The sequence below is a fragment of the Pseudonaja textilis genome, chromosome Z, assembly GCF_049901715.1.
Source record: "Pseudonaja textilis isolate UNSWEBS1 chromosome Z, rPseTex1.2, whole genome shotgun sequence".
Classification (NCBI taxonomy): Eukaryota; Metazoa; Chordata; class Lepidosauria; order Squamata; family Elapidae; genus Pseudonaja; species Pseudonaja textilis.
In genome coordinates, this window is record NC_142008.1 from 1,099,252 (window position 1) to 1,125,147 (window position 25,896).

General features: G+C 48.4%; 1 protein-coding gene across 1 annotated transcript; it reads left to right on the plus strand.

Annotated features, from left to right (window-relative positions):
- Positions 1 to 391: 391 nt before the first annotated feature.
- LOC113451208 (zinc finger protein 783-like) lies at positions 392 to 13,805 on the plus strand. Its single transcript, XM_026722578.2, has 7 exons — positions 392 to 551; positions 2,269 to 2,670; positions 3,949 to 4,075; positions 5,028 to 5,150; positions 6,213 to 6,323; positions 6,887 to 7,009; positions 12,021 to 13,805. The coding sequence occupies exons 1-7, from the start codon at positions 528 to 530 to the stop codon at positions 12,740 to 12,742; spliced, it is 1,632 nt and encodes a 543-aa protein (XP_026578363.1). The 5' UTR covers positions 392 to 527; the 3' UTR covers positions 12,743 to 13,805.
- The last annotated feature ends 12,091 nt before the right edge of the window (positions 13,806 to 25,896 follow it).

Genomic DNA, 25,896 nt, shown 5'->3' on the forward strand with positions numbered 1-25,896 from the left:
CCCAGGGCTCCCAATACACGTGTCTCTAGAAAAAACACGTGAAACAGCCGCCTTGGGAAGGCTGGGAGGGAAGACCAAGAGGAGATCCCTGCTGGAGGGAGGGAGCGATCGACTTGGCCGGGAAGGCAGAATACACAGCCGGGCAAAACGGGGGATGGGTTTGGGGTGCGGAGCATGGGTTCTAGGTCGTGTGCGGCCGCCTCCTCGGGGCTGGGACGGGGGTCGAGCGGAGACCCTCTCCCTGGGGTCCAATTGGCCGGGGTGCCCGGCGCCGCCCCGCCAGGCACCTGCGGAGGGGATCCGAGGGGCGGGGATGGGTGGGGCTCCGGGACGGTCCTGGGACGGGGCGGGGCGGAGGGCGGGGCTGTGCCTATTTAGCCCTGCAGGGGGCGCCTCCCGGCGAGGATCCAGCAGCGCCCGAGGCTTCCTGGCAGATCCGCCGCCGCCGCCGCCGCCGCCCCGCCCGGCCCGGCCCGCAGCCCCTGCGCCCCAGCGACGCCTCCGCCTTCCCGGTGCTGCTGCCCGCCATGGCGGAGTGGGCCCCCGCCCAGGTGAGACCCCCGCCGGGCCGGGGGAGGCGGGCCGGGGTCGCCCAGCAGGCCCGGCAGCGGGATCCCATTGAGGGGGGTCTCTCCTGAGGAGGATCGAACCGCCCGGGGGAGGGGGGACTGGGGCTTGCGGGGAGGGGAAAGGATGGGTGGGGGGCTTTCTTAGCCCACCTGCCGGCCCTGCTGGCTCGGCCTCTGCCGTGCAGGAGGAGGGGGAGATGGGGAGGGGGCTGGGAGGGGAGGGGATGCTGCTGGAGCAAGTTTTGGGGAGGGGGTCCTCGATCTCCCCCAAACTCCCTCCTCCCACGGCAGAGACCCCCACGGCCCCCCAGGGGAGCCGGGAGATTTCCCCGCTCCCCCGGCTGCCGTAGGTGATCCCAGCCTTCTCCCCGCTGCCTTTGGATCCGGGAGATGGTTCCACGGGATCCCCTCACGGGCGCCCCCAAGTCATCCAGGAGACCCCCTCCGCTGCCCCTCCAGTCCCAGGGATTAAGGAGATTCCCCCCGCCCCCGCCCCGACCTCATCCTGCCCGCTGGATCCCCTGACGAGCCCCCAGGGGAACCAGGAAACCCCCTCCCCTGACTCCTCCACTCCAGGGGATCCCTTGTGCCCCTCTCCTCCGGCGACCCTCCTTCTCTGCGCTTCTCCCCCTCCCCTGCCCCCCCACCCCAAGGAATCCAGAAGACCCCCCTCATCCCCAAGGGAGCAAGGAGATCCCCGTTCCCAGGATTGGGCCCTGTGCCCGGGGCGATCCAGGGTTCTCCCCCCACCCAAGGGATCCAGGGACTCCCCCGCCCGCAAGGATCCAGGAGACCCCTAATGACCCCAGGGATCTAGCAGGTTCCCTTCTCCAGGGACCTGTTTGATCCCTCTCCTTTGAAACAGCAGCGCCTGTGGGGGGGGCAGAGCCAGCGCCCCCCCTTTGAGGCCGGCTCTGCAAGGACCCCTCCCCTCCTCAAAGCGAACCTGGGTGTGATTCCCTCCACAACAGCCCTGCAGGGAAGGGCAGGCTTGTCAGAAGAGACTGGCCTGAAAAACACACACACACACACACACACACACACACAGCTCTGGGGACTCCATTCCCAGAATTCCCAGCCAGCATGCTCGCATTGACCAGGAATTCTGGGCCTCCTGACTTCGGTCCCTGTTTTATCACCCACAAGGCAGCTGGTAGATTCCACATGCAGGTAGTCCTCGAGTTACGACCACAGCTGAACCCTCCCCCAGATTCTGCTGCTAAGCAAGGCAGTTGTTAAGTGGGTTTTCGCCCATTTTACGACCTTTGTGGCTGCAGCGGTTGTTAAGTAAGCAATTCGGTTACTACTTAGTCACACGGTCATTAAGCAAATCCAACTTGCCACCCCCCCCCCTTGACTTGGCTGGTCAGAAGTTCGCCAAGGGTGTGTGTGTGTGTGTGTGTGTCACGTGACCCCTAGAGACAATGCGACCGTCATAAATGCGAGTCAATTGCCAGGCAGCAGGATTCTGATCCTGTGTCCCTGGGGAATGCCGCAACGGTGGGTCGTAAGTGTGAGAAACGGTCCTGAGCCTCCCTTTCGCAGTGCCGTTGCGAGTTTGAAAGGACCGTTGTTCAGCTGAGGGCTCCCCGCGGTTGGCAGTCGTCCCCTCGGGGCTGAAGGTTCCCCGGTGGAGGCCGCAAGCTCCGCAAGGCTGGTGCTCCGCAATGTCCTCCTCTTCCTCCTTGGTCTTCTCCAGCTCCAGGAATGGAACGTGGAAGCGCAGCACCTGATGCCCCTGCAGCCGCCCCTGGTGCCTGAGCTCAGCCACATGCGGGAGGCCCAGCTGCACACGGCCGAGGCCTCCCTCTGGAGCGTGGTGGCCACCGTCCAAGCCATGGAGAGGAAGATCGACCTGCTGGCCACCCGGCTGCTCAGCCTGGAAGGCCGGTCCGGGACGGCCGAGAAGAAACTGCTGGATTGTGAGAAGACCGCCATGGAGTTCAGCAACCAGCTGGAGAACAAGTGGGCCGTCTTGGGCACCCTCATCCAGGAATACGGCCTGCTGCAGAGGAGGCTGGAGAACATGGAGAACCTCCTCAAGAGCCGCAATTTCTGGGTCCTCAGGCTGCCCCCGGGGTCCAAGGGAGAAACCCCCAAGGTCAGGGGTCCTCGGGGAGGAAGGGAGACGGTGCCTCGAGTGGAAGGAGGAGTCCCGGGGAGGAAACGGTCCTCCTGAAGGAACCACCCTGGGCCTCGTCTCCGCTCTGGTGGCTTCCAGCCGTTGGGCTGGGACCGCAGTTGTGTCTCAGATGGGTGGGATGGGAATTGCCCTCCGGACACCTCTGGAGGCTGATGGACTCAGCCCTCCAACTTTTCCCACGGGGCACAAACCCTGATTTTTTCTTCCCAAGTGGGGAGAATCTTAAAGAGCTTCCTTGAGACCAGACGTCCCCAAACTTGGCCACTTTAAGACTCGCGGACTTCAACTCCCAGAATTGACTGGCTTTAAGTCAGCTAAGCTGGGAATTCTGGGAGTTGAAGTCCGCAAGTCTTACAGTGGTCAAGTTTGGGGACCTTGCCTAAGATCCCCGCCTCCTTTAGATCAATCTACTTGCAGGGTGGTTGAATTGGGAGGTATATTTTTAAAAATGAAAGTTACAAACTAGGGATTTTTTTTTTAATGTATCTTATATTTTCTACCAATCAGTCATCAGTTTTTGTAATCTTTTGCTAACCAAATAATCATTAAACTTGAAATGATTTTTTTTTTAAATTAAAATATAAACTAGGAAGAAAAACTAAAACCTATTTTTTAAAAAACTTGTCGAAACACTGGATTCGCAATGAAATCATTTTTAGTTTAGTTTTTAGTTTTAAACTAAAAACGATTTCATTGCGAATCCAGTGTTTATTTTTTAGTGGCAAATTTTTTAATCCTAAAAACTGAAATCCTGAAAAGAAACAAAATTAAAATACAAGCTAAGAAGGAAAAATTTTAAATGTATCTTGTTTATTTACGAATCGTCACTGGATTGAACTCACTTTTAGCCATTTTTAGGGGCAAAACAATCTTTAATCTTAAAAAGAAAAAACTTTACTTTGAAAAAGAAAAGAAACTTTAAAAATTAAATATAAACTAGAAAGAAAAATACCAGCCTGCTGCTTATCAGTCATCACTGGATTCGCTTTGGGTAACTTTTTTTTAGCAAGGAAGCCAATTTTAATTTAATTGAAAAATTTAATTAATAACAATCTGGGAAGGATGTCTGTGATCCTCTAATTTCCTTTCATCTTTTTTGCAAAGTTTTTCAGGGAAGAACCGGAGCGATGTGACTTCATGATTGGGAAGGCATGAAATATTGAGGGTCTGGGTGTGAAATCCACCTTTTGCCTTTCTTGAAGTCTTTTGTTTTGTCTTGTTCTGTTTCATTTGCAGATGCCGGTTACGTTTGTGGACATCGCGGTTTATTTCTCCGCCGAAGAGTGGAAAAATTTGGCTGATTGGCAGAAAGACATGTACAACAATCTTATGAAGGAGAACTACGAATCCTTGCTAGCACTCGGTATAATCAGGTTAACCGGCAGACCGCCGGTCTCTTTATATGTCCTTACTGCTAGTCCTCGACTTACAATCCCAATTGGGATCGGAACGTCCGTTAAACATTGCAGTTCAATGAGTCATTTTTGCCGCTGGTTGTTAAGTGAATTGCCGCTGTTGTTAAGCGAAGCACAAGTTAAGCGAGTTTGGATGCCCTTATCTGATAATTTAAAGTTAGAAGGCTGCAAGTGACAATAGTGGGACCCGGGACTGTGTCATCATCATAAATAGGAGTTAATGGCAATCAGTGACCCCAAGAACGCTGTGACGGTCACAAGTGCGAGGATCAGTTCTAAGTCACTTCATTTTCCCCCAGCACCATTGGAATGTCAAAGGGGCACTTTAAACAAATGGTTGTAAATCAAGGACTATGTGAAGGTTCATTTTTTTGAATTTTTGAAGTATTGCAGGTAGTCCTCGACTTACAACAGTTCGTTTAGTGACTGCTTGAAGTTACGACATTGACAAAAGTGACTTTTCACTTGTTTTTCTCTCTCGTGCCCGTTGTAGTATCTCCGTGGTCACATGATCAAAATTCATACCGGTTGGCAGCTGTCTCATATTTATGACAACTGCCGTGTCCCTGGGGACAAACGATCCCTGTAACCTGACAAGCAAAGTCAATGAGGAAGCCGGATTCGTTTAACAACCGTGTGACTAATTCAGTAACTGCAGGGATTCACTTAACGACCGTGGCAAGAGAGGTCTTATGCGAGGGCAAAACTCCCTTCACAACCATCTCTCTTAGCAACGGAAACTTTGGGCTCCGTCATGGTTGTAAGTCAATAACTGCCTGTATTGGTGGACCGGTGGCTTTTTTCAGGTGGCAACGGCAACCCTGCAAGGCGGGGAAACCCAACGGGGGGAGCTGAGATCCCTCTGTGAGCCGCCTTTTTGATTGTGCCCCCGTTTTCCAGGCACTGACATCAACATCGCCAAACCCGAGATGCACCCCAGGGCCGAGCGGGCAGCGCCTGAATCCAGCGTCCCGGAGCTGCCGAGCACGAAGGAGCGCGATGTAATCCCCGTGCCTTGCACAGGTGTGGAGGGAAGGGATCAGAGGGGTGGGGTGGGCTCTGGTTTGGAAAGGGTTGTCGGGTTGTATAGGGTCTCCTGCTCGAGCAGGGGGCTAGACTAGAAGACCTCCAAGGTCCCATCCTACTCTGTTATTCTGTCATTCTGTAAGGGTTTCCTGCTTGGGCAGAGGGTTGGACACCGAGGTCCCTTCCAGCTCTATCCCGATTCTAAATTGTGAGGTTTGGGACGCACAACACACACAATTAAAAAAAAAACACTTACTTTGCAGAGTGCTGGAGATGAGATCCCACAGCTTAGCAAAACTAACTTTGTTCTGCTTTTCTTCCTTTTCTGCTGAGAGTTTTTAATCTCTTATCTTCCTGACTTCGTTCTAGTTTACCTTTTCCTTCCTGCCTCCCTTCCCAGCCAGCTTCCCCTGCCCACACACACACACACTTCTTTCCGTCCTCTCCTGCTTTCTCCCACCACGACTCCCTTCTTCCACGCATTACTCTTTCCTTCCCTTTTTCCCCCCCTTCCCTGTCATTCTTTCCTTCCTTCACTCTTCCCTGCCTATCTCCATCCTTTCCGTTTTTCCTTTCTCTCTCCCTCCTTCATTCTTTCATGCATCACCCCCCCACTCACCCATCCCCTCACACTTGTGACTGTGTGACTGTGTGTTACTTGTATCCTTACGATTTATACTGACTGTGTCCTTGTATGATTGGATTGCTTATTGTACCCTATGACCGTCATTAAGTGTTGTGCCTGATGATTCTTGACTCTTGACGGATGTATCTTTTCTTTTATGGACACTGGGAGCATTTGCACCAAACACAAATTCCTTGGGTGTCCATTCACACCTGGCCAATAAAGGATTCTGTTCTGTTCTATTCTATTCTATTCATTTCTCCTTCCTGCTTTCCCTCCTTCCTTCCACCTCCCCTTCCACTCTCTTCTTCCTTCCTCCTGTGGGTGGAGGAGGGTTTGGGGCTGGCTGCTGCCCTCTGCCCCACGTGGGGGGGGGGTCCTGGGCTGCGTTTCCAAGTTGCCTCAGTCTCTCCTCACCTCTCCCTCGAACCCAGGACCCTTGGCCTCCACGCCGGATATCCTGACGCGCATCAAGCAGGAGGGGGCCTTCAGCGGAGGAGGCCCCTTCTCCGAGGACAGAGGCCTGGCGGCCGATCCGTGCACAGGTAATGGGCGAGGGAGGGGGCTGCCGTTGGGGGGCAAAACGGGGTGGGGGAGGCGGATTCTGACCCTCCTGTATAGGTTGGTGGAAAAATGGCAGCCACGAGGCAGAGTTTTGACAGCTGCGGGTGCTTTTAAGGTCAGATATTTTCAATTTATGGCAGCCTGACCCATTGAAGGTACTAGGTGGCTGGAGGGAACAGCACGGATAGAATTTCACCATGGCTTGTTTCGGTGGCTTAATCTACCGGGTGGCCCAGCCTGTTGGTTTAAGCAGGGTTCAAGCTCGGCCACTTTAAGAGGGTTGGACTTCAGCTCCCAGGATTTCCCAACCAGCTGAACTGAAGTCCACCCCAAGGTAGAGAAAGGCTCAGTTCAGTGGGGCGAATTGAATGCACAAGGCCCATCGCTCCCGGGTGCAAACAGGCGTGATTCTGAGACTCTGGGTGGGTGGTCTTGCTTGGTGGGGCTGGTGTGTTTCTCTGGGCTCTGTCCCCTCCTGCGTTTTGGGGGCAAATCCCTTCTGCGAATTGAGCACACACACACACCCCTCTCTGTTCTCCTGCAGGTGCCCAGGGCCTCATGTCCGCCCATGACTTCCTATCTTGGATTAAGCAAGAAGATGATCCGTGTGTCCGACATCAATGGGACGCGTCAGAAAGCGAGACCCTCCCTGTGCACGTGGGGCCGGGTGAGTCCTTGACCAACTGCCCCCCCGCCCCCCCACATCAGTGGGGGGCTATTGGCTGCAGGGCAAGTAGTCCCTGACTTACGACCCGGAGTTGAGCCCAAAATTTCCCTCGCTAAGTCAGAGACGTTCGTTAAGTGGATCTGTCATTACACGGTTGCAATTCGTGACACTTTTTGGATAGTTTGAACGCACCCAACACCCCCCCCCCATATGGAAGAATGAGATTGTGCTTAATGGCCATGGTAAAAATGGTCATAAAATCAGGTCTGACTTGACTTTACAACCGCAATGAGTTGTGATAGAAATTTCGATCTCAGTTGTGGTCCTAATTCAAGGGCTACTTATAAAGCAGCCGTTTGCCACCCTTGGCCAGGTGTAGGCTTTGATTCCCAGAATTCCTTCTTCACTACTAAGGCTAGTTCCTAGGCGTGGCTGTAAGTCAAGGGGTGCCCCTTTCCCTTTATTCTGGTTTTTGCCATTTGAAATACGCCAGTTTGGGAAAGGCCAGGGGGCCCTGACGCCTGAGCTCCATCTTGTTATAGCTTAAAATTGTGATCAGGCGCCACCTTGTTCCAAAGAAGTTTTGCAGATTAAGCTTTTTTGCCTTTTGCCTCTTCGGCCTCGTAGGTTTGAATGTCAGATATATTAGCCCATTTGCCGATAATTTCTTCTTTCCAGTGTTTTGGGTTCCTTTTGTTTTCAGAATAAGAGGCGGGCGTAAACAGATTGCAGTGTTGGGAGAAGGTCAGTTTTTGCATCTGGCGACGACAGGATGTCAACAATTTTGGCTGGGAAAATTGAAGGTTTTGAATCCCAGAAAAATTTCTCAATTAGCCCCATGGGATAAACTCAAGCAGTCTGAATAACTGGTGGACAACTTGGCTCCCCTCCCACCGAAATAATTTGTCATTTTAAGTGGTTCTCTCAATGCATTGGATCAATTTGGGTGGGCTGAACTACAAATACAGCTAATCCTCGATGTATGACCACAATTGAGAGTTGATTTTTTCATGGGAAGCACGTCTGATAAGTGAGCAACATTTGCTCACAGTACAGGTAGTCCTCTACTTATGACCACAGTGGAGCCCCAAATTTCCATTTCTAAGTGAGACATTTGTTAAATGAGTCTTGCCCCATTTTAGGACCATTCTTGCTGCAGTTGTCTGAAAGAAAAAAGCAGAGTCCTCACACTTATGACTATTGCACCATCCCATGCCCACATGGCCACAATTCGGGCAAATTGACAACGTGTCGCAATGATCTATCGTTATCTGATCAGAATTCCTGACGCTTTTGGGATACTTTGCCCCCAAAGCCACCTGTTTGGAACAACGAGATTGTGCTTACGACTCCGGTTTTCACTTAACGGCCGTAGTAAAAATAGTCATTAAAATCAAGTCTGACTTAACTTTACAACCACAATGACCTGTGATGGAAATTTCAGTCTTGTTTTCCTTCATAATTCAAGGACTACTTATAAAGCAGGTATTTCTCTTTTTTTGTTTTTTGAATTTTTTTATTTTATTTTTTACCACAAAAACAACAAATAAAACCATCTTTCAATTTTAAAGCAGGTGTTTCTCACGGATTAGACTTTGATTCCCAGAATTCCCTGCCCACCACGCCTGGTTGGGGAATTCTGGGAGTTGAAGTCCCCACGTCTTACAGTAACTGAGTTTGAGAAACACGTCTGTCATCCTTTCTATGGGATTACAATGGAACAAGTAGTCCTCGACTTACAACAGCTCCTTTAGTGACCGTTCAGTGTTATAGCGGCCTTGAAAAAAATGACTTACGACACTTTTTCCTCACTTTTTCCTCACACTTTTTCCTACAATCTATGCAGCCAACCCTGAGATTGTGGGATCAAAACTCAGATGCTTGGCAACTGTTTCATACTTATGACCAGTGCAGTGTCCTGGGGTCACGTGACCCTCCTTTTGCAACCTTCTGGCAAGCAAAATCAGTGTGGAAGCCAGATTCACTTAATAACCAGATTGCTATTTTATTAACTGTGGTCATTCACTTAATAACTCTGGCAAGAAATGTCATAAAATGGAGCAGAATTCACTGAACATATGTCTCGCTTAGCAACTGAAATTCTGGGCTCCATTATGGCCGTAAGTTGAGGATAACCAGTACTTTGGAGCACTGCTTTGGAGCAGTGGTTGCCAACCGGTGGGCTGGGGACCGCTGGTGCTCAGCAGAGAAATGTCCCCCCCCCAAGCAATTAATCCAGGCTGCGCAGGTACACACGGCTGCGCTGCCCACATGGCCCGCCCACCCGCTGGCCCCCACCCTTCGGCCGAGAGCAAACCTTACCTTGAGTAGAGCCAAGTGAGCTGGAACTGGAAGGTAAGACCAACGGGAGAGGGAAATCTGCCCCGGGGTGGTTTGCTGACGTTGGCGGGAAAGTCGGTCCCACATTCCAGAGCTGCAGGAGTCCCAAGAGTGAGCAGCTCCTCCAGTCCATGGCAGGCCGGTGCACTTAGGTGGGGGAGCAGCTCCTCCGGGACGACCCAGAGGGCCCGTCCTGTGACTCCTGCAGCTCTGGAACGTGGGGCCGACTTTCCCACCCGCGTCAGCAAGCCACCGTCAGCCAAAATTCATAGTAATGGTCCGCGGGATTTGAAATGATGAGTTTGGTGGTCCCCGAGATCCCCAAAGGTTGGCGACCTCTGCTTTGGAGAAGAGCTTGACTCCCTCTCCTGTGTGGCAGACCTTCCAATCCTGAAATGCTGCTCTCGTGCCAACCCCCGAGTCCTCCTTTTCTTCTCCAGACGGGCCAGACCCAAATCCTGCGGCTGTTCTTCCTGTGTTTTAGCCTCGAGGCCTTGGATCCTCTTCGTTGCTCTTCTTTGCACTTTCCCCCCCCTCGCCCCCCCAAAGTCTCCACCTCCTTTTTGTAGTACACTGACCAAAATGGTTTGCAGGATTCCCCGTAGGTATGGCCTTGCGAGGGATTTACGGAGCAGCACTAATTCTTCACGTGATCTTGACTCTGAGCCTCTGTTTATACGACCCAGGATGGTGCGAGCTTTTCTGGCTGCTGCAGCACACCGCCTGGCTCAATGCTTCAGGGATCATCCACTAGGACTCCAAGATCCCTCTCACTATTTTTAAGCCAGGTCTGACCTAATCTGTACTTAAACCTTTGGTTTTTTTTTTTTCTTCTGCCTAAATGTAAAGCTTTGCTTTTTTCCACATTAAAATTCATTTTTTTGAATAGGGCCCATTGTTCAAGTTTGCCAAGATCTTTTTGGATCCTGAACGTAAGAGCAATAAAAGCAGCCCTTCGGGAACTTTAAAATCCCAAAAGCAAAACTTTATTAATCATTTCAGCACTTGAAGAAAAGCAAAGACGGCTCTTAAATTTCCCGCGCAGCCCTGCAAAGCTGAGTTTCATCCCCTCCTGCCGTTGCCCAATTGGGAATCAGCCTTTTGTTTTGATAACGGTGCACATCTTGGCAGACATTTGCAGAAGTGTCCTTGGTTCTCACGGTTGAAGACTGAAGCCTCCACACTCTTATCTCACCTCCCCCTCCCTTTGCCCTTTGGCAAGTTGAAAAATCTAAAACGTATGAAGGACAATTCACTGGGGCCATAATCTAGTGAAGGAGCAGGGAAGATACGATATCAGCGTTCCAATATTTCAGGGCTGTCATAGAGACAGATAGATTAACATAGTTGGAAGTGACCTTGTAGGTCACCTAGTCCAACTCCCCACCCAAGCGGGAGACCCTATATACCATTTCTGACAGGTGGCAGTCTGGTTTCTTCTTGAAGGCCTCAAGTGATGAAGCTCCCACAACTTCTCAAGGCAACTTCTGTTCCATGGGTTGATTGCTCTCACTGTCAGAAAGTTTCCAGGTTTAACCTCTCCTTGTTCAGTTTCCATCCATTATTCCTTCTCTGGCCTTTAGGTGCTTTGGAGAATAGCTTGACCCCCCTCAAAGATTGGAAGATGCTCTCCTGTCCCCCCTGGTCCTTCTCTTCCCTAGACTAGCCAAGCCCAGTTCCTGTAACCGTTCTTCAAATGTTTTAGTCTCCAGTCCCCTCATCATCCTGTTCGCTCTTCTCTGCACTTTTTCTAGAGTCTCAACATCTTTTTTATAGTGTGGTGACCAAAACTGGATGCTGTATTCTAGGTGTGGTCTATAGAGGAGGGGGTCAACCTGTTTTCCAAGGCACCTTTGAGGGCCAAACAAGGAACAATGGATGGAAGCTGATCCAGGAGAGATTCAACCTGGAAATAAAGAGGAATTTCCTGACAGGGAGAACAATCCACCCATGGAACAGAAGTTGTCCTCGGAAGTTGTGGGAGCCTCATCCCTGGAGGCTTTCAAGAAGAGGCTGGACTGCCATCGGTCAGAAATGGCGTAGGGCAGAGATGGCTAACCTTTTCAACATTTGAGTGCTCAGAATTCATGTGTGCGTGCGCATCCCCAGAACACAATACATATGCATTCCCCCAAGTATGTGCCCTGTGCATGTGCCCTGCCCTTGCACACACACACACACACACACACACACACACGTCCCCTGTGCATGCGCCCTGCCCCCCACACGCGCCCCACCCTCTTTCACATGTGTGGCAGAGACCCGAAGAGCAACTGGCTGGCAGGAGGCACGCATGCGCAGCAGAGCTGAGCTGGGGTAACGGCTTCTGTGCCCACAGAGCGGGCTGTGTGTGCCACCTCGGGCACATTCACCATCATGGACCGTGGTGGTGGTGGATTGGACTAGATGACCTACAAGGTCCTTTCCAACTCAAACTGACTTAGCAATAATAGTCACAGGAAGCTTGAGCATTTTCCAATCTTGACACATCATTTGTTACTCAACCCACAACTTGTCGGCTACCTTGCAGCTTTCTACATTATTCCTTAGGACAAAAATGTGTTTGGTACTCACCGTTTTTGGAACTCATTGCGCCTTCCTGAACCAATTAACGCTGCGTACCGAGGTACCGTTGTAAATGATTTCAGTTTCCATTCGCTTTCTATTCCAGCTGGAGATGGGATGACCATCAAAGCGGAGCAGCCGCGCCTGTGCCCGGAAGAGTCGGCGAGGCCTCGGGAGATGCTCTTCCAGGGAGAGTCGCCTGCAGCAGCCGCTCTTGCCGTCCCTCCAGCAGCAGAAGGTTATGAGGCTCCTCGTGGGCCGCCCGTCAGCCCCACCAAATGTAGGCCGGGTAAATCTCTGGAGTTAGACAGTGAGCTGCAAAGCATCCTGGGCCCTTCTCAGGGCTCGGCCGAACGGCCCCATGGCTGCAGTGAGTGCGGCAAGATGTTTGGGGTGAAAAAGAGCCTCAAAGTCCACCAGCGCAGTCACCACGGCCAAGCCCGGCCGTACGAGTGCGCCGAGTGCCGCAAGAGCTTTAACTGCCATTCGGGATTGGTGCGGCATCAGATGACCCACCGGGGCGAACGCCCTTACAAGTGCGCCGAGTGCGGCAAGTGTTACAGCCGCAAGGAGCACCTGCAGAACCACCAGCGGCTGCACACGGGCGAGCGCCCGTTCCAATGTCCCGTCTGTGGGAAACGGTTCATCCGGAAGCAGAATCTGCTCAAGCACCAGCGCATTCACACGGGTGAACGCCCCTACCAGTGCGCTGAGTGCGGACGCAGCTTCCGCTACAAGGAGTCTCTCAAGGACCACCTGAGGACTCACAGTGCCGAGGCCTCGGCCCAGCGACTCCTGCCCGGGTTGGGGGGTGACGGTCTTACTTAGTGTCCTACAGCAGCGGAGAGAGCCCAGCCTCTCAGCCCGGTCCAATTAAGCCCCCAGTACTCCCTCAGCAGCCCCCAGTCTTATGCCTTAATTTTTCCTGGTGTGGAAAAACAGCTGGACAGATGGGCTGGAGTAGGCAGACTCAATTTGAGCAAGAATCTGTGCCAACTGCCATAACACCATTTCCGAGAAAGGACACGACAGCGTGCAGAGGCGACCTATAGCTACTTGCAACCAAGTACCACAAAAGTCTCACTCCTTTCAGCTGATGGTGAAGAATCATGCGCACGCACACACAAATGCCAGTACAAAAAGATCCTGCCCTTTTGGGGAGAGGACAGACGGGTCTGAAAAGTTTTCTGACCCCCAGTTCCCTTCCTTCCTTCCTTCCTCCTCTACTGGTGCACCTACATGGTACGTGCACATGCGCAGGATATTATTTCTTGCATGTAAGACACTAAAGCGGCCTCATTTTGCTGGGTGCACAAGGCATAGTGTGTCTCTTGTGCTTCTGTTGGATGCCGCCGGCTGCAGAGTTATACTTTCCCATCGGTTTCTGACAGAGTGACTCGCAACTTATAGCAGCAGAACTATAAGTTCTATAAGCAACTTATAGCAGCAGAAATGGATCCTGTGCTTTAAAAAAAAGATGTTTTTTTTTTTAGATGTACGGATGGAACCATTTATGCGGAAAACTTTACATTGTGTAACTCGCACTCCGTGGGACTTCTTGTTCGAGCCGCCAGTTGTTTCCTTTCTTTCTTTTCCTCTTCACTTCCTTTTCTGATTCCCATTTATTGTGAGTGCAGGAAAATCTTTCGAATTTTCAAATGAAATCTTGTAGGTCTGACCTGCAGCAACCGTATTAATTTGATCTCCCTGGGGTCTCTCCTCTGCTGCTTTTAAGATTTTAAAACTTCCTTTTATCTCAATAAAATGTGGGCCGTCTCGTTTTATTTTTTAAACGAACAATATATTTATAGCCCACACAGAGAAATGTTCTTTTCAGGATGTAGTTTTGTATTGAAGGTGCATTGCAAATAAAGACAAATTACCAAAAAAATAGAGTAAATTGCATTTTTTTGTTCATTCCCTTCGGAGATGTTTGCAGATAGATATGAACACAAAGGCTGACAAATAATGCATTTACAGGTAGTCCTCGACTTACGGCAATTTATTCAGTGACCACTTAAACAGCACCGAAAAAAGGGATTTAGGACCATTTTTCACACTTCTGACTGTTGTAGGATCCCCATGGTCATGTGATCAAAATTCGGGTGCTTGGCAACTGACTCAAACTTATGACAGTTGCAGTGTCCTATGGTCTCATAATCTGTTTTTGCGACCTGACAAAGTCAACAGGGAAGCCACATTTGCTTAACGGCCAAGTGACTCAATCATTGTAATGCTTCACTTAGGGATGGCAAGAAAGGTTGTAAAATAGGGCAAAACTCATTTAACCAACGTCTCACTTAGCAACGTCTCAATTATAGTTGGTGTTGACTCTAGTGACCACATAGCTTCTAGTTGCCCTCTTCTCTTTCTTTCTATCCTCTCCAGGGTCATGCAGTTTTCCAGAAACTGGACACTCTATATTAATGACTATGTTTCATCGCATCAGTTTTAATTCTTCATGACCACAAAGGTAGATCTTCCCCATGGCAATCTCTCCTAACCTGGTCTTTCAGATCTTCTAATGATGCCCTCACTGTCACTCTGGGGGTATCTAAAAAAAGATTGTTTGAGTTGAGTCATTTGCCATGAGCCTTCCCCAGCACCAAAATTCTTCCTTCCTGTTCATCTTTCTCTTCCGTCACAGGGTATACCATGTCTTCTGTTATTTTGTTATATAGGACATATGGCACCTGACTCTCTTTTCCAAGGCATTCATGGCTGTTCTACCGAGGGCTAGTCTTGGTAGAAGAGAGTATTTGTATCTCAGTGTTGAATTGTGGGATCCTTGGTGCTCTCTGAACTCAATTATTTTCTTGCAGGCGTTTCATGACCCAACCTGACCCAACTAAGGAACATTATCAATGCTAGAAAGGAGGAGGAAGGTTGTGGGATCCTTAGTGCTCTCTGAGCTCAATTATTTTCTTGCAGACATTTCATGACCCAACTAAGGAACATTATCAGTGCTAGGAGGAGGAGGAGGAAGGTTGTGGGATCCTTGGTGCTCTCTGAGCTCAATTATTTTCTTGCAGACATTTCATGACCCAACTAAGGAACATTATCAATACTAGAAAGGAGGAGGAAGGTTGTGGGATCCTTAGTGCTCTCTGAGCTCAATTATTTTCTTGCAGACATTTCATGACCCAACTAAGGAACATTATCAGTGCTAGGAGGAGGAGGAGGAAGGTTGTGGGATCCTTGGTGCTCTCTGAGCTCAATTATTTTCTTGCAGACATTTCATGACCCAACTAAGGAACATTATCAATACTAGAAAGGAGGAGGAAGGTTGTGGGATCCTTGGTGCTCTCTGAGCTCAATTATTTTCTTGCAGACATTTCATGACCCAACTAAGGAACATTATCAGTGCTAGGAGGAGGAGGAGGAAGGTTGTGGGATCCTTGGTGCTCTCTGAGCTCAATTATTTTCTTGCAGACATTTCATGACCCAACTAAGGAACATTATCAATACTAGAAAGGAGGAGGAAGGTTGTGGGATCCTTGGTGCTCTCTGAGCTCAATTATTTTCTTGCAGACATTTCATGACCCAACTAAGGAACATTATCAATACTAGAAAGGAGGAGGAAGGTTGTGGGATCCTTGGTGCTCTCTGAGCTCAATTATTTTCTTGCAGACATTTCATGACCCAACTAAGGAACATTATCAGTGCTAGGAGGAGGAGGAGGAAGGTTGTGGGATCCTTGGTGCTCTCTGAGCTCAATTAATTTCTTGCAGACATTTCATGACCCAACTAAGGAACATTATCAATGCTAGAAAGGAGGAGGAAGGTTGTGGGATCCTTGGTGCTCTCTGAGCTCAATTATTTTCTTGCAGACATTTCATGACCCAACTAAGGAACATTATCAGTGCTAGGAGGAGGAGGAGGAAGGTTGTGGGATCCTTGGTGCTCTCTGAGCTCAATTATTTTCTTGCAGGCGTTTCATGACCCCACTAGGGAACACCATCAGTGCTAGAAGGGAGGAGAGGTTGCAGGGAGGAGGAGGCAAAGGAGGAAAAGGAGAATGACTATGGGGGTCCCAGGTGCTCTCTGGGCTGGGTGCTTTTCTTGCAGAAGTTTCATGATACAACTAAGGGACATCGTCAGTGTTGATGGTTGATCTTGAAAGCTGATGCCAATGTCTGAGATGTTGGGGTTGCCACAAAATGGGTGTCAGGTACTGGGTGTTGGTATTAATGCGTATGAGTGGAGGATCAGGAAGGAGAGACAGCTGCAGCTGGATCAGAGACCATGAAGCCTGACCCTGAAAATGGTTGCTGGAGCACATCTGTAGGAGGTATGGGTGGGGTGTGCCAAGCCCTCATAGCCAGCTAGCCATCATAAGCCAGTAATGCTGGCTAGAAACCCTTCTGTTGTGTTCATCGAGCGTGGGGAGCTGAGAGACCAGTAAAAGCATTTGTTGGACCCCACAGCGAGGCCACTTTTGCTGGCCAAGCTGGGAACAGGGACAGGTTGACCGGCTGGCTGGGTTAAGTTATCCCCCACTCGGATAGCTTCATTGAGGCCCCGTTATTCCTCTGGCTGCCACGAATTTAACATTTAAATTCCTACGGCAATATTTAATTTGGGTTTCAAATATTTCCTATTTCCTCCTTAAAAAACATTTACTTCACGATTAAACCAGTACACCATTTTAGCCCTCTGATTTTTCTATTCTTGTTAGCCTCTGTCGAATGTAGTAGCTGGAGCAGGGAAGTTGCGCGCAGCCCAGCTGAACACCCACTTGTGGTCGATTAGCCAGAGAAGGCAGACTCACGCCTGAGGCAATCTGCGCTGTGATTGGTCGCCGTCCGTAAAAAGGGTTGCCCCCTTTTTTCCCGCCTTTTTTTCTTCTGCGCGTTCTCTGCACTCTTTAATTTGCCTCATGAAGTTCGTTTTTCTTTCATTCTGGATGGCTGCTGGCTTGAATGTTAAATATACACACCAGTGGATGCCCTATACACTATTGTATTATACATACATATGTACATGTATACCTAAGCATAACCTACATAAACTGGTTGGAATAGCGCCCCCCGCCCCCTCCAGCTCAGGGTTCAAAAAAATCTTGACAGACTTGAACAATGGGCCCCACCCAACAAAACGAAATCGAATGTGGAGAAAACCAACATTTTACACCTAGACAGGAATTGGGTCTGGCTAACCTAGAGAAAGGAAGGAGTAGGGGTGACATGATAGTATTTCAATATTTGAGGGGCTGCACCAAAGAAGTGGGAGTCAAACTATTCTCCCAAGCACCGGAAGGCAGGACAAGAAACAATGGATGGAAACTAACCAAGGAGAGAAGCAACCGGGAATTAAGGAGAAACTTCCTAAAACTTAGAATAATTAACCAGTGGAACAGCTGGCCACCAGAAATCATGGGTGCTTCATATCGCTGGAGGTTTTTAAGAAGAGTCTGGACAGTCACTTATCTGAAATAGTATAGGTTCTCCTGCTTGAGCAGGGGGCTGGACTAGAAGACCTCTAAGGTCCTATTCTATTCTGTTCTATATACATTATACATATGTGTACATTACACATAATTATACATATACATACATAGGTACATGTGTAATATATGTGTGTGTTGCAGAAATTTGTATCAGTAGTATTTGATTAGTGTTTAATATTCAACAGACGTTCATTAACAATATTTGATACAGCAAATAGATAAATATACATAATATTTAATAGGCAAGATTAATTTTATTAACTTTGGATGAATAAGTAATTATTTCATGTGCTAATTTGTATTGCTTAATCGATATTTAATAATATTTAATAATATTTAATAGGCAAGTGCATTAATATTCAATAGATAATGGGTAATAGATAAATATTAATAAAGTTTAATTTTCTTGATTTTTGACAATATAAATTATTTCGTGTATTAATTTGTATTAGGACCATTTAATCGATAATGTTTAATAATATTTAACAGGCAGGTTCATTAATATTGAATAGATAACGGGTAATAGATAAATAATATTACAAATGTAATAGATAAATATTAATAATATTGAATAGATAAGGGGTAATAAATAAATGTTATCAATACTATTGAATAGATACGTTTAATAAATACTAGATACAAAGTGTTTATTGGATAACGGTGCGCCCAGCCAAGCCTCCAGATTCCCTTGACCCGGGTCGCAAAAAAAAGGAGCCACCTGCACGTCGGGACGCGGACACGTGTTGCAACGGGAAACGGGGAGGCGCGTGTTCGTGAGGGGTGGGGTGGGGGGTGGGTGGGGGCGGTCTCGCCGGCAGCGGCTTCTTTCCGGCTCCGGGCTGGGAGTTATAAATTGCGATTGAAACCCACCCGGGAGGTTTCACCGTGAGCGTCACGCCGGGCAGCCTCCGTCCTTCCCACCGCGCGAGGTCCAGCTCGGAGCGCCGGAGAGCCGTCGGGATGGCCGATAGAGCAGCAGCCGCCGCCGCCTCCGAGCGAGCCCAGGGAGAGGTAGGTGGGCGAATTGCCGGTCGGCGTTCCCGCTTCAACGGGGTTCCCTCTTGCCCACGGACCCGCCTGGGAGTCGCAAAGACTGCAACGCGGGGAGTTCCGACTTCTGACTTTCCCTCCTCTCTGGCCGTTTCCCCATCCTCGGGGGGGGGGGGGTCCGCACCTTGGGAAGGGAAGGGTCCTGCCGCTCGGGTGGGGACAGCCGGGATGGGAGACCACCAGATGATGGCTTAGCCCGGCAAGGAGTCAAGCTGGGGAAGAGGGTCTTTGCAGAGACCGTCTGAAGAGTCGGGCCAAAATCTTGGAACCCCTACTCGAAGGCTTACTCTTAGTAGCTACAAGTGCGAGGCTGAACTTGAACTTTCATTTATGCTACGTTTTTAAATTACTTTACACTTTATGTATTTTACTTTTTAAAATCCCCCCCGCCCCGCTCTCTATAAAGCGTCTCTGGGCAGCTTAAAGATTAATTCCTTGGTTTTTAAATTTATTTGTCTTCAACTCTGGGTGGCTCACTATTCAAATAAGCCATTACAAGAAATTTCTACATTCTTTCTACCTTTCAATCTTTGCTAAATTGTTTTTGCCGCCTGTTTCCTATAAGGTAACTCTGGGAGGGTTAGAAATGATTGGTTTACTCTTAGTCCTCAGCAGTGGAGCAGTAAGCCCAACATTGACATTGCTCAAGTGAGACTGATGTTAGTTGAATCTTTGCATCCTCATTTTAACACCGCCCCCCACTTGCACAGGTGTTAAGTAAATTCCTGTAGTTAAGTTACAACGGTTGTTGAGTAAACCTGGTTTAGGCATTGAGTTTTCTCGCTGGAAGGTTGCAAAAAGGATTCATCGAGGTTGTGACTGGCATAACTGAGTTGGTTGCCAAGTATCCCAAATTTTGATCATGTGACCATGTACTTTTTACTTAACCTTCAGTTTAATTTTAATTTTTACTTTTAGTTTCACTTTTTTAAAAGTAATTTTAAGCCATCCTTGTGCCTCTACAATTATTATTAATTGTTATCTCTATAATTATTATTGTCAGAGTACAACATGTATACAATGAGATTGGCTGAGCCTCCCTTCAAATGACCCTGGGCAACTTATTATTACTTTTACAGTCTATATTTAGTTTTGCTAAAATAAATTATTGAATTAAATTTCTATCCCACCCATGTTGCTGTAGTTTTCCTCCACTTAACCACGAAGAAGTCCAACATTTCCCTTGCCAACAAGATGATGGTTAGTAGAGTAGAATTCTTTATTGGCCAGGTGTGATTGGACACACAAGGAATTTGTCTTGGTGCAGATACTCTCAGTGTTCCTAAAAGAAAAGATACAACCATTAAATAAGTCTTGCCTCATTATACAACCTTTCTGGACACAGTTGTTGTGAAATGCAATTGTTAAGTTACTGACATGATTGTTAAGTAAAACTGTTTATCCCACTGACTTTTTGCAAAAGGAAATCATGTGACCCCAGGACACTGCAGTGGTCAATAAGTGGGGAAAATGGTCACAAGTCCCCTTTTTCAATGCTGTTGTAACTTTGAATGAGCTGTTTGTAAGCCAAGGGCAGGGATGACAGTATGGTCCCAAATCACCTTTTTTTAGTGATGTTGGAACTGGGAACAGTCACTAAAAGAATGGCTGTAATTTGAAGAGTCACATTTGGCTTTTGAAATATGCCAGCTTTGAAAAAGCCCAGTGGGATTTGATGTCTAAACTCAATTTTGTTATGACTTAAATTGTGATCAGGCACCATGTCCCAATGTTTCCATAGAAAATTGTCCAGTTTTATAGATTAAGCTTTGCTTTTTGGCTCTTCAGCTTTGTAGGTTTGAATGTCAGATAAATTAGCCTATTTGTTGATTTTTCTTATTTCCGGTGTTTAGTTCCTTTTTTGTTTTCAAAAGACAAGGCGGGTGTAAAGTGATTACAACTTTGGGAGAAGGTTAGTTTTTTGCATCTGGCGCTGACAGGATGTCAACAATTCTGGCTGTGTAATTAAAAGTTTTTGAGTCCCAGAAAAATTTGCGCTCTCGTGAGCCCTGTAGGATAAATCCAAGCAATTTGAAGACCTGGTGGACAACTTTTATGGCTTTGTCCCCAAAATAATTTATTTTAAGTGGTTCTCTCAATGCATCGGATCTATTTGTATGGGCTCAAGTGGAAATAAATCTGGTCCTTGATTTACAGCCATAACCAAGTTGAATTTCTCTTACCAAGCAAAGCTGGTAAGTGAGGAGCACTCAGTTTTACTGCCTATTTTGCTATTGTTGTTAAATGAATCACTTGGTCCTTAAGCGAATCCCCCCTCCCAATTGGCTTCGTTGGTTGGAAGCTGGCTAGCGAGGTCGCAAATAGTCATCACGTGACCCCAGGAAGCTGCAGCTTATTTACGACTAGAATGGAGTCCAAAATTTCTGTTGCTAAGTGAGACCTTTGTTAAGGGTCTCTTGTTCCACTTTGCGACCTTTCTTGCTGCAGTTGCTAAGTTAGTAACACAGTAGTTAAATGAAACCGGCTTCCCCTTTGACTCTGCTTGTCAGAAGGTTGCAAAAGCGAATCCCATGATCCCAAGACAACGGCAACTGTCATAAGCCAGCGGCCAAGTGCCTGAACATTGATCCCCGGATATATAAATATTCATGCCAGTTGCCAAGCATTCGAATTTTGGAGATTCTGTGATGGTTGTATGTGTGAGGATTAGGCCTAAGCCACTTGTTTCTGTGGCACCGTAACTTTGAATCGTGGCTAATCGAATGGTGGTAAGTCAGGGACTCTTAAAATTTTGTACTGCCGAGCATAATCGGGCTGGGGGAATCTGGGAGTTGAATCCACAAGTGTTGCCAAGTTTGGGGATCCCTGGGCTAGACCGAGGCTTGAGTTTGCGCAACAACCTATTGCCAACTAACCACCTCTTAAAAGGTATGTCCCGTGAACCCTCCTGCGGGCCACTTGGCAAGGAAGCAGAGCGGATGCTTTGTTCTGTGCCATCAGCCCCCTGAACCCGGGTTTCAACCTTTGCATGTGTGAAGGGACCCCAAGGGTCGCCCTGGAGCTGATGAGGTTTCAGCATAACTGACTTAAACTTATCTTTGAAGACCGGATCTTGACTCTCCCCTCACCCCGCCACAAGTCTCCATCCTCATTCCCCCCCCCCTTCCCCCCTACCCCCCAAAATCAGGTAGGGGAATCTACTTGCTTGTTTTTTTTCTCCCATGCAAACTTTCTCCATGGAGGGGTCGACAGTGATCAGTTTCAAGGACGTCATCGTGTTCTTTTCACCAGAAGAATGGCAAGTGCTGAGTACTGAAGAAAAACAGCTCTACTGGGAGATGTTGAAGGAAAACTACCAATCTCTGGTCTTCATTGGTGAGTGGGGCGATACGGGGCTTGGGGTGGCCGGACTGCGGGATGCGGGTTGAACTCGAGGCTGACAGGCTGGTCTATAGAAGCGTGAGAACTTGGTTCGAGTCCTGCTCAGCCACAGGAGAGGCTCCTAGGAAGGACTTCCTCCTCTTGGGCCAGCCTGCCTGGCAGGGTTGTTGTTTGGAGGGGGTGAAGAGGAACGGACAAAAAAAAAAAAACCCTGATGAGAGGCAGGGTTGAAAGGTAACAACAGGTTTCCAGTTTGCTCGCTTGAAGATTTGTGGACTCAACCCCAGAATTCCTCGGCTAGTTTTGCAGAGGAATTCTGGGAGTTGAAGTCCACGAGTCTTCAAGCGGCCAAGGCTGGAGATCCCCAATTTAGACAAGTGTCCCTCAAGAGGCTATCTGTGAAAGCTTAACTACAACACCCCCCGTCCCCAGCACCTCTGCCGTCCCATCCGGGAATGAGGGACAGGTGGATGGAAGGCAGGGAATTCTGGGAGTTGAAGTCCAGACATTGTTGACATTACCGGGAACCTTGCAGCATCTTCTCTGATCAGCCTGTTTCCCTTCAAGGATGCCCGGTCACCCCAAGCGAAATCCTAGCCTGGTGTGAAAGTAACAAATGCCAGGACCTCCAAGTGTTGCGGAGATTGATAGAAGACGCCTTTCCGGAGATCTCTTCTATAGGTGAGTGAAGTGTACGGGAACCGTACGGGCGAACAATCCCGGGGCTGTCCTTCGGTAGCAGTGGTTGCTGCTGCCCCAATTCCGTCTTTTCCGATTTACCGTCCTCTAAACTACAACTCCCATCATCTCCGCCGGGGGCGGCAAGAGACTTCGGAGTCCTGCAGGTGTGGAAGATGTTTGCGGTCAAGCCAGAACGCCCTGGTGGCAGGTTTGCCTGCTTTGGGGAATGCTCTTTTAATTGGGAATTAATTCCTTCTCCCGGTGGGAAAATTTAATTAAACACCCAAAGAGGTTAATCATCCCGCCTCTCCCCTTCTCTTAAAACATATCCTTCTCAGCTCCTGATGATCCCTCCATGGACATTTCCATCATTGTTTAAGAAATGATTATCATTTGTGTTGACCTTTTTTGACCGTGTTTTTTCTTCCTCGTTCTTAACCTATGGCACTATGATCTCCAGGTGGTCACGTCTCCCTGAATGACATACTGTCGGTCATGCTTTGCTTCTTATATCATAATCAGCTAGAGTCGGCTGGGGGCTTTTACCAAGACTGGACACAAGACTCCTCTTTTCCTCTGGTCACAATGATACGTTCCCTTTTTCCTCCAGAAAAAATGGAGACAGACAGCCCTCTTGACGACACCTCTAGTGAATTGGACACCTCCTTTAGCCAAGTCCAGGGGCCTCCTGGGCAGTCTTGCGTATTGGCAATGGAGCAAGGGAGCGTGCCCGATTCTGGCGGAAACCTATGTACAGAAACAATGGAGCAGGCTTTAAGACACGCGAGGCTAGGGAACATATTAAGCCTATGCTACGTGTGGCTTGAGCTTCTGCCTATGCCCTTGGTGCCTGTTGTGGTGCCAGAAAAGTCTGCCAAGCTGCAGTCTCACTGGATGACGACCCTGCCCCAGCGTGATTTTGCCACGGACGCAGAACACCCTGCCCAGAAAAAATGCTATTTGCAGGTGCCACTTGTGATGAGAGCCCTCAGGCTCGCGTGGGCAAGCTGTGGCCCCAGCTCCGGCACCGAGCACGAATCCATCCTCTCCCCCGGAAGTCCCGCCCGAGAAGAAAAAACTCTACTTTTGTGGTTGGTGCAAACAACCATTCAAACTGAAGATTAATTTGGAAGTGCACTATAGATATTGTCGTCAGAAGCAAAGGCGGCCGCTCAGTCCTGCCTTGAAAGATAAAGCGGCTTCCGGCAGGCAGGATGCAAGCGGGTCAAGCCGCACTGGGGACTCGGCGGGTTCTGCCCAACACCCGTCGTCCGATGGTGGCAAGAGATCCTCCGTGCATTCCAGACTAGGCCAAGGAGTGGTAAAAAACAGAGTATTTTTTGGTGCCGGCAGGGGTACCAGCAAGCGTTACTGCAGTTTGATGGTGACAGTCTCTGCAATGAAGAAGTTGAACCAGTGTTCGGGATGCGGGGAAAAGTTTGTGTACAAGTGGCAGCTCATGGCTCATGTGCAAGGTTGCCAGAAAGACGGGGTCCCAAAGCCCCAGGACTTGTCCACAAAGGAGCTCCCAAAGCCCCAGGACTTGTCCACAAAGGGGCTCCCCAGCAGGGTCGGAACACAAGAGCCTTTCGACGACGACCTGGCTGAGCGTCCGAGCACTTCTAAAGACACGACGGTGTACCCCTACAACATATGCGGCAAGATTTTAAACAAGGTATCCACCCCACAAGAATCCCACGAAGAATACAACTATAAGTGCCTCAAGTGTGGGAAGCTCTTCCACTTCCAGAGCGCAGCAAAAAGGCACCAAAAACAGCACAAGAAAAACAGAAGCATCATCTGTGCAATATGCGGAAAAATATTTGGTAGCGATGAATGTTTTTGCACGATAGAAAGAATCAATGTCACTCCCGATTTGGAGGAAGAGAAATAAGCTGGGCAGGAGCCCAAGGTGTGACTTTCCAAAGACCGGATTTTATTTTATTTTTGTTGCAGTATTTCTAAACCGGGGTGTGTGTGTGTGTGTTGAAAACAGGACTCCAGTGAGGACTGGTACGAGTTCAGTGATACAGCAATGGGGGATTCGAAAATTGGTTCTTTGCTCAGCTGGAGCACCAAGCAAAATATGTTTGTTCCAGAGGTTGTGAGAAATCCCTTTCTTTGCCAGCACGCTCTGGGAAACCTGTGTTAATTTTGTAAACACAGTTGTACACCAGGGCGGTTGGTTGTGCGCCAGCCCTCTTTTGTGCAGGGGGAATACGTTGCCTTTTACTTCCTTCTCACTTGCACTCCGGATCCCCAAGCAGCTTCCTATGTTCTGCCTGCGGGCACCGCCTTGGGGATGGGGAACAGTCACAACTCCCACCAGCAATTTTATTTTGTGCCTTAGTTGGATTTTTACAAATTCTGCAAAAATCTAGCATGATAATAGAGAACGGATCTATTTCACAAATGTCTTGAGATAGTCTTTCTCCACCTGGGCAGTTGGAAGATGGGTGGGCTTCAATTCCCAGAATTCCCCCTGCCAGCAATGGATTCTGGGAGTTGAAGTCCCACCCGTCTTCTAGCTGTCCAGGTGGAGAAACCTTGCTCTTTAAGAAATCCAAAATTAAGAGGGGCCCAAAGGTGTTTGGGACCCAACTCTAGCACTCGTGGACAACTTAAACTTTATTATTATTATTATTATTATTTACTTCAGCCCAGTTGAATTCTCCTCCTATCCCCTCCACAAAGCCTGTAGTTTTTGTGGCTAATTTCAACTGATTCCGACACTACAATGCGTAAAAAAAGACATGTTTATGGCTGACTTCAAAATAATGTTTTGATCTTGGATGAATTGCAAGCATAAAAGAATTATTTGTGGATCCACGGTTGTGGATGAATTTAAAATGTACTATGATCATCAATAAAAGTATTGATGGAAGCCCTTTCTGTGTGTATGGATTCCAAATTCTAGCAGTATTATTACAAGAGTCCTCGACTTACAACTGAGGCCAAAATTTTTGTTGCTAAGCGAGACGGTTGAGTTTTGCCCCATTTTGTGAACTTTTGTTCAAAGTTGTTAAATGAATCTGGCTTGCCCAGAGTTTGCTGGTCAGAAAGTCACAAAAGGGGATCATGCGACCCCAGGATTCTGCAACTGTCATAAATATGAACTAGTTGCCAAACGTCCAAATTTTAAACTCTCACTAAACGAATGGTTGTATGTCAAGGACTACCTGTATTCGCTGGCCCCATGACTTTCCTTAAATAAATTATTTTTCAACCACAAATGATAGAAATGTCCTAGAATCCTGGAGGCCTTGAGATCATCTAGTCTGACCCCGCCCAACTCAGAAAGCAAGCATTTTTTTTGAGTTGATAGGCTTTGATAACTAGATTTCACTATGTGATGGGTAACTAGAGAAATGGCATTCATATTTTTCATTTTAGGTGCCATCAGTCTTTGACTTATGACCATTCATTTAGTGACCGTTCAGCTACAGCAGCACTGAAAAAA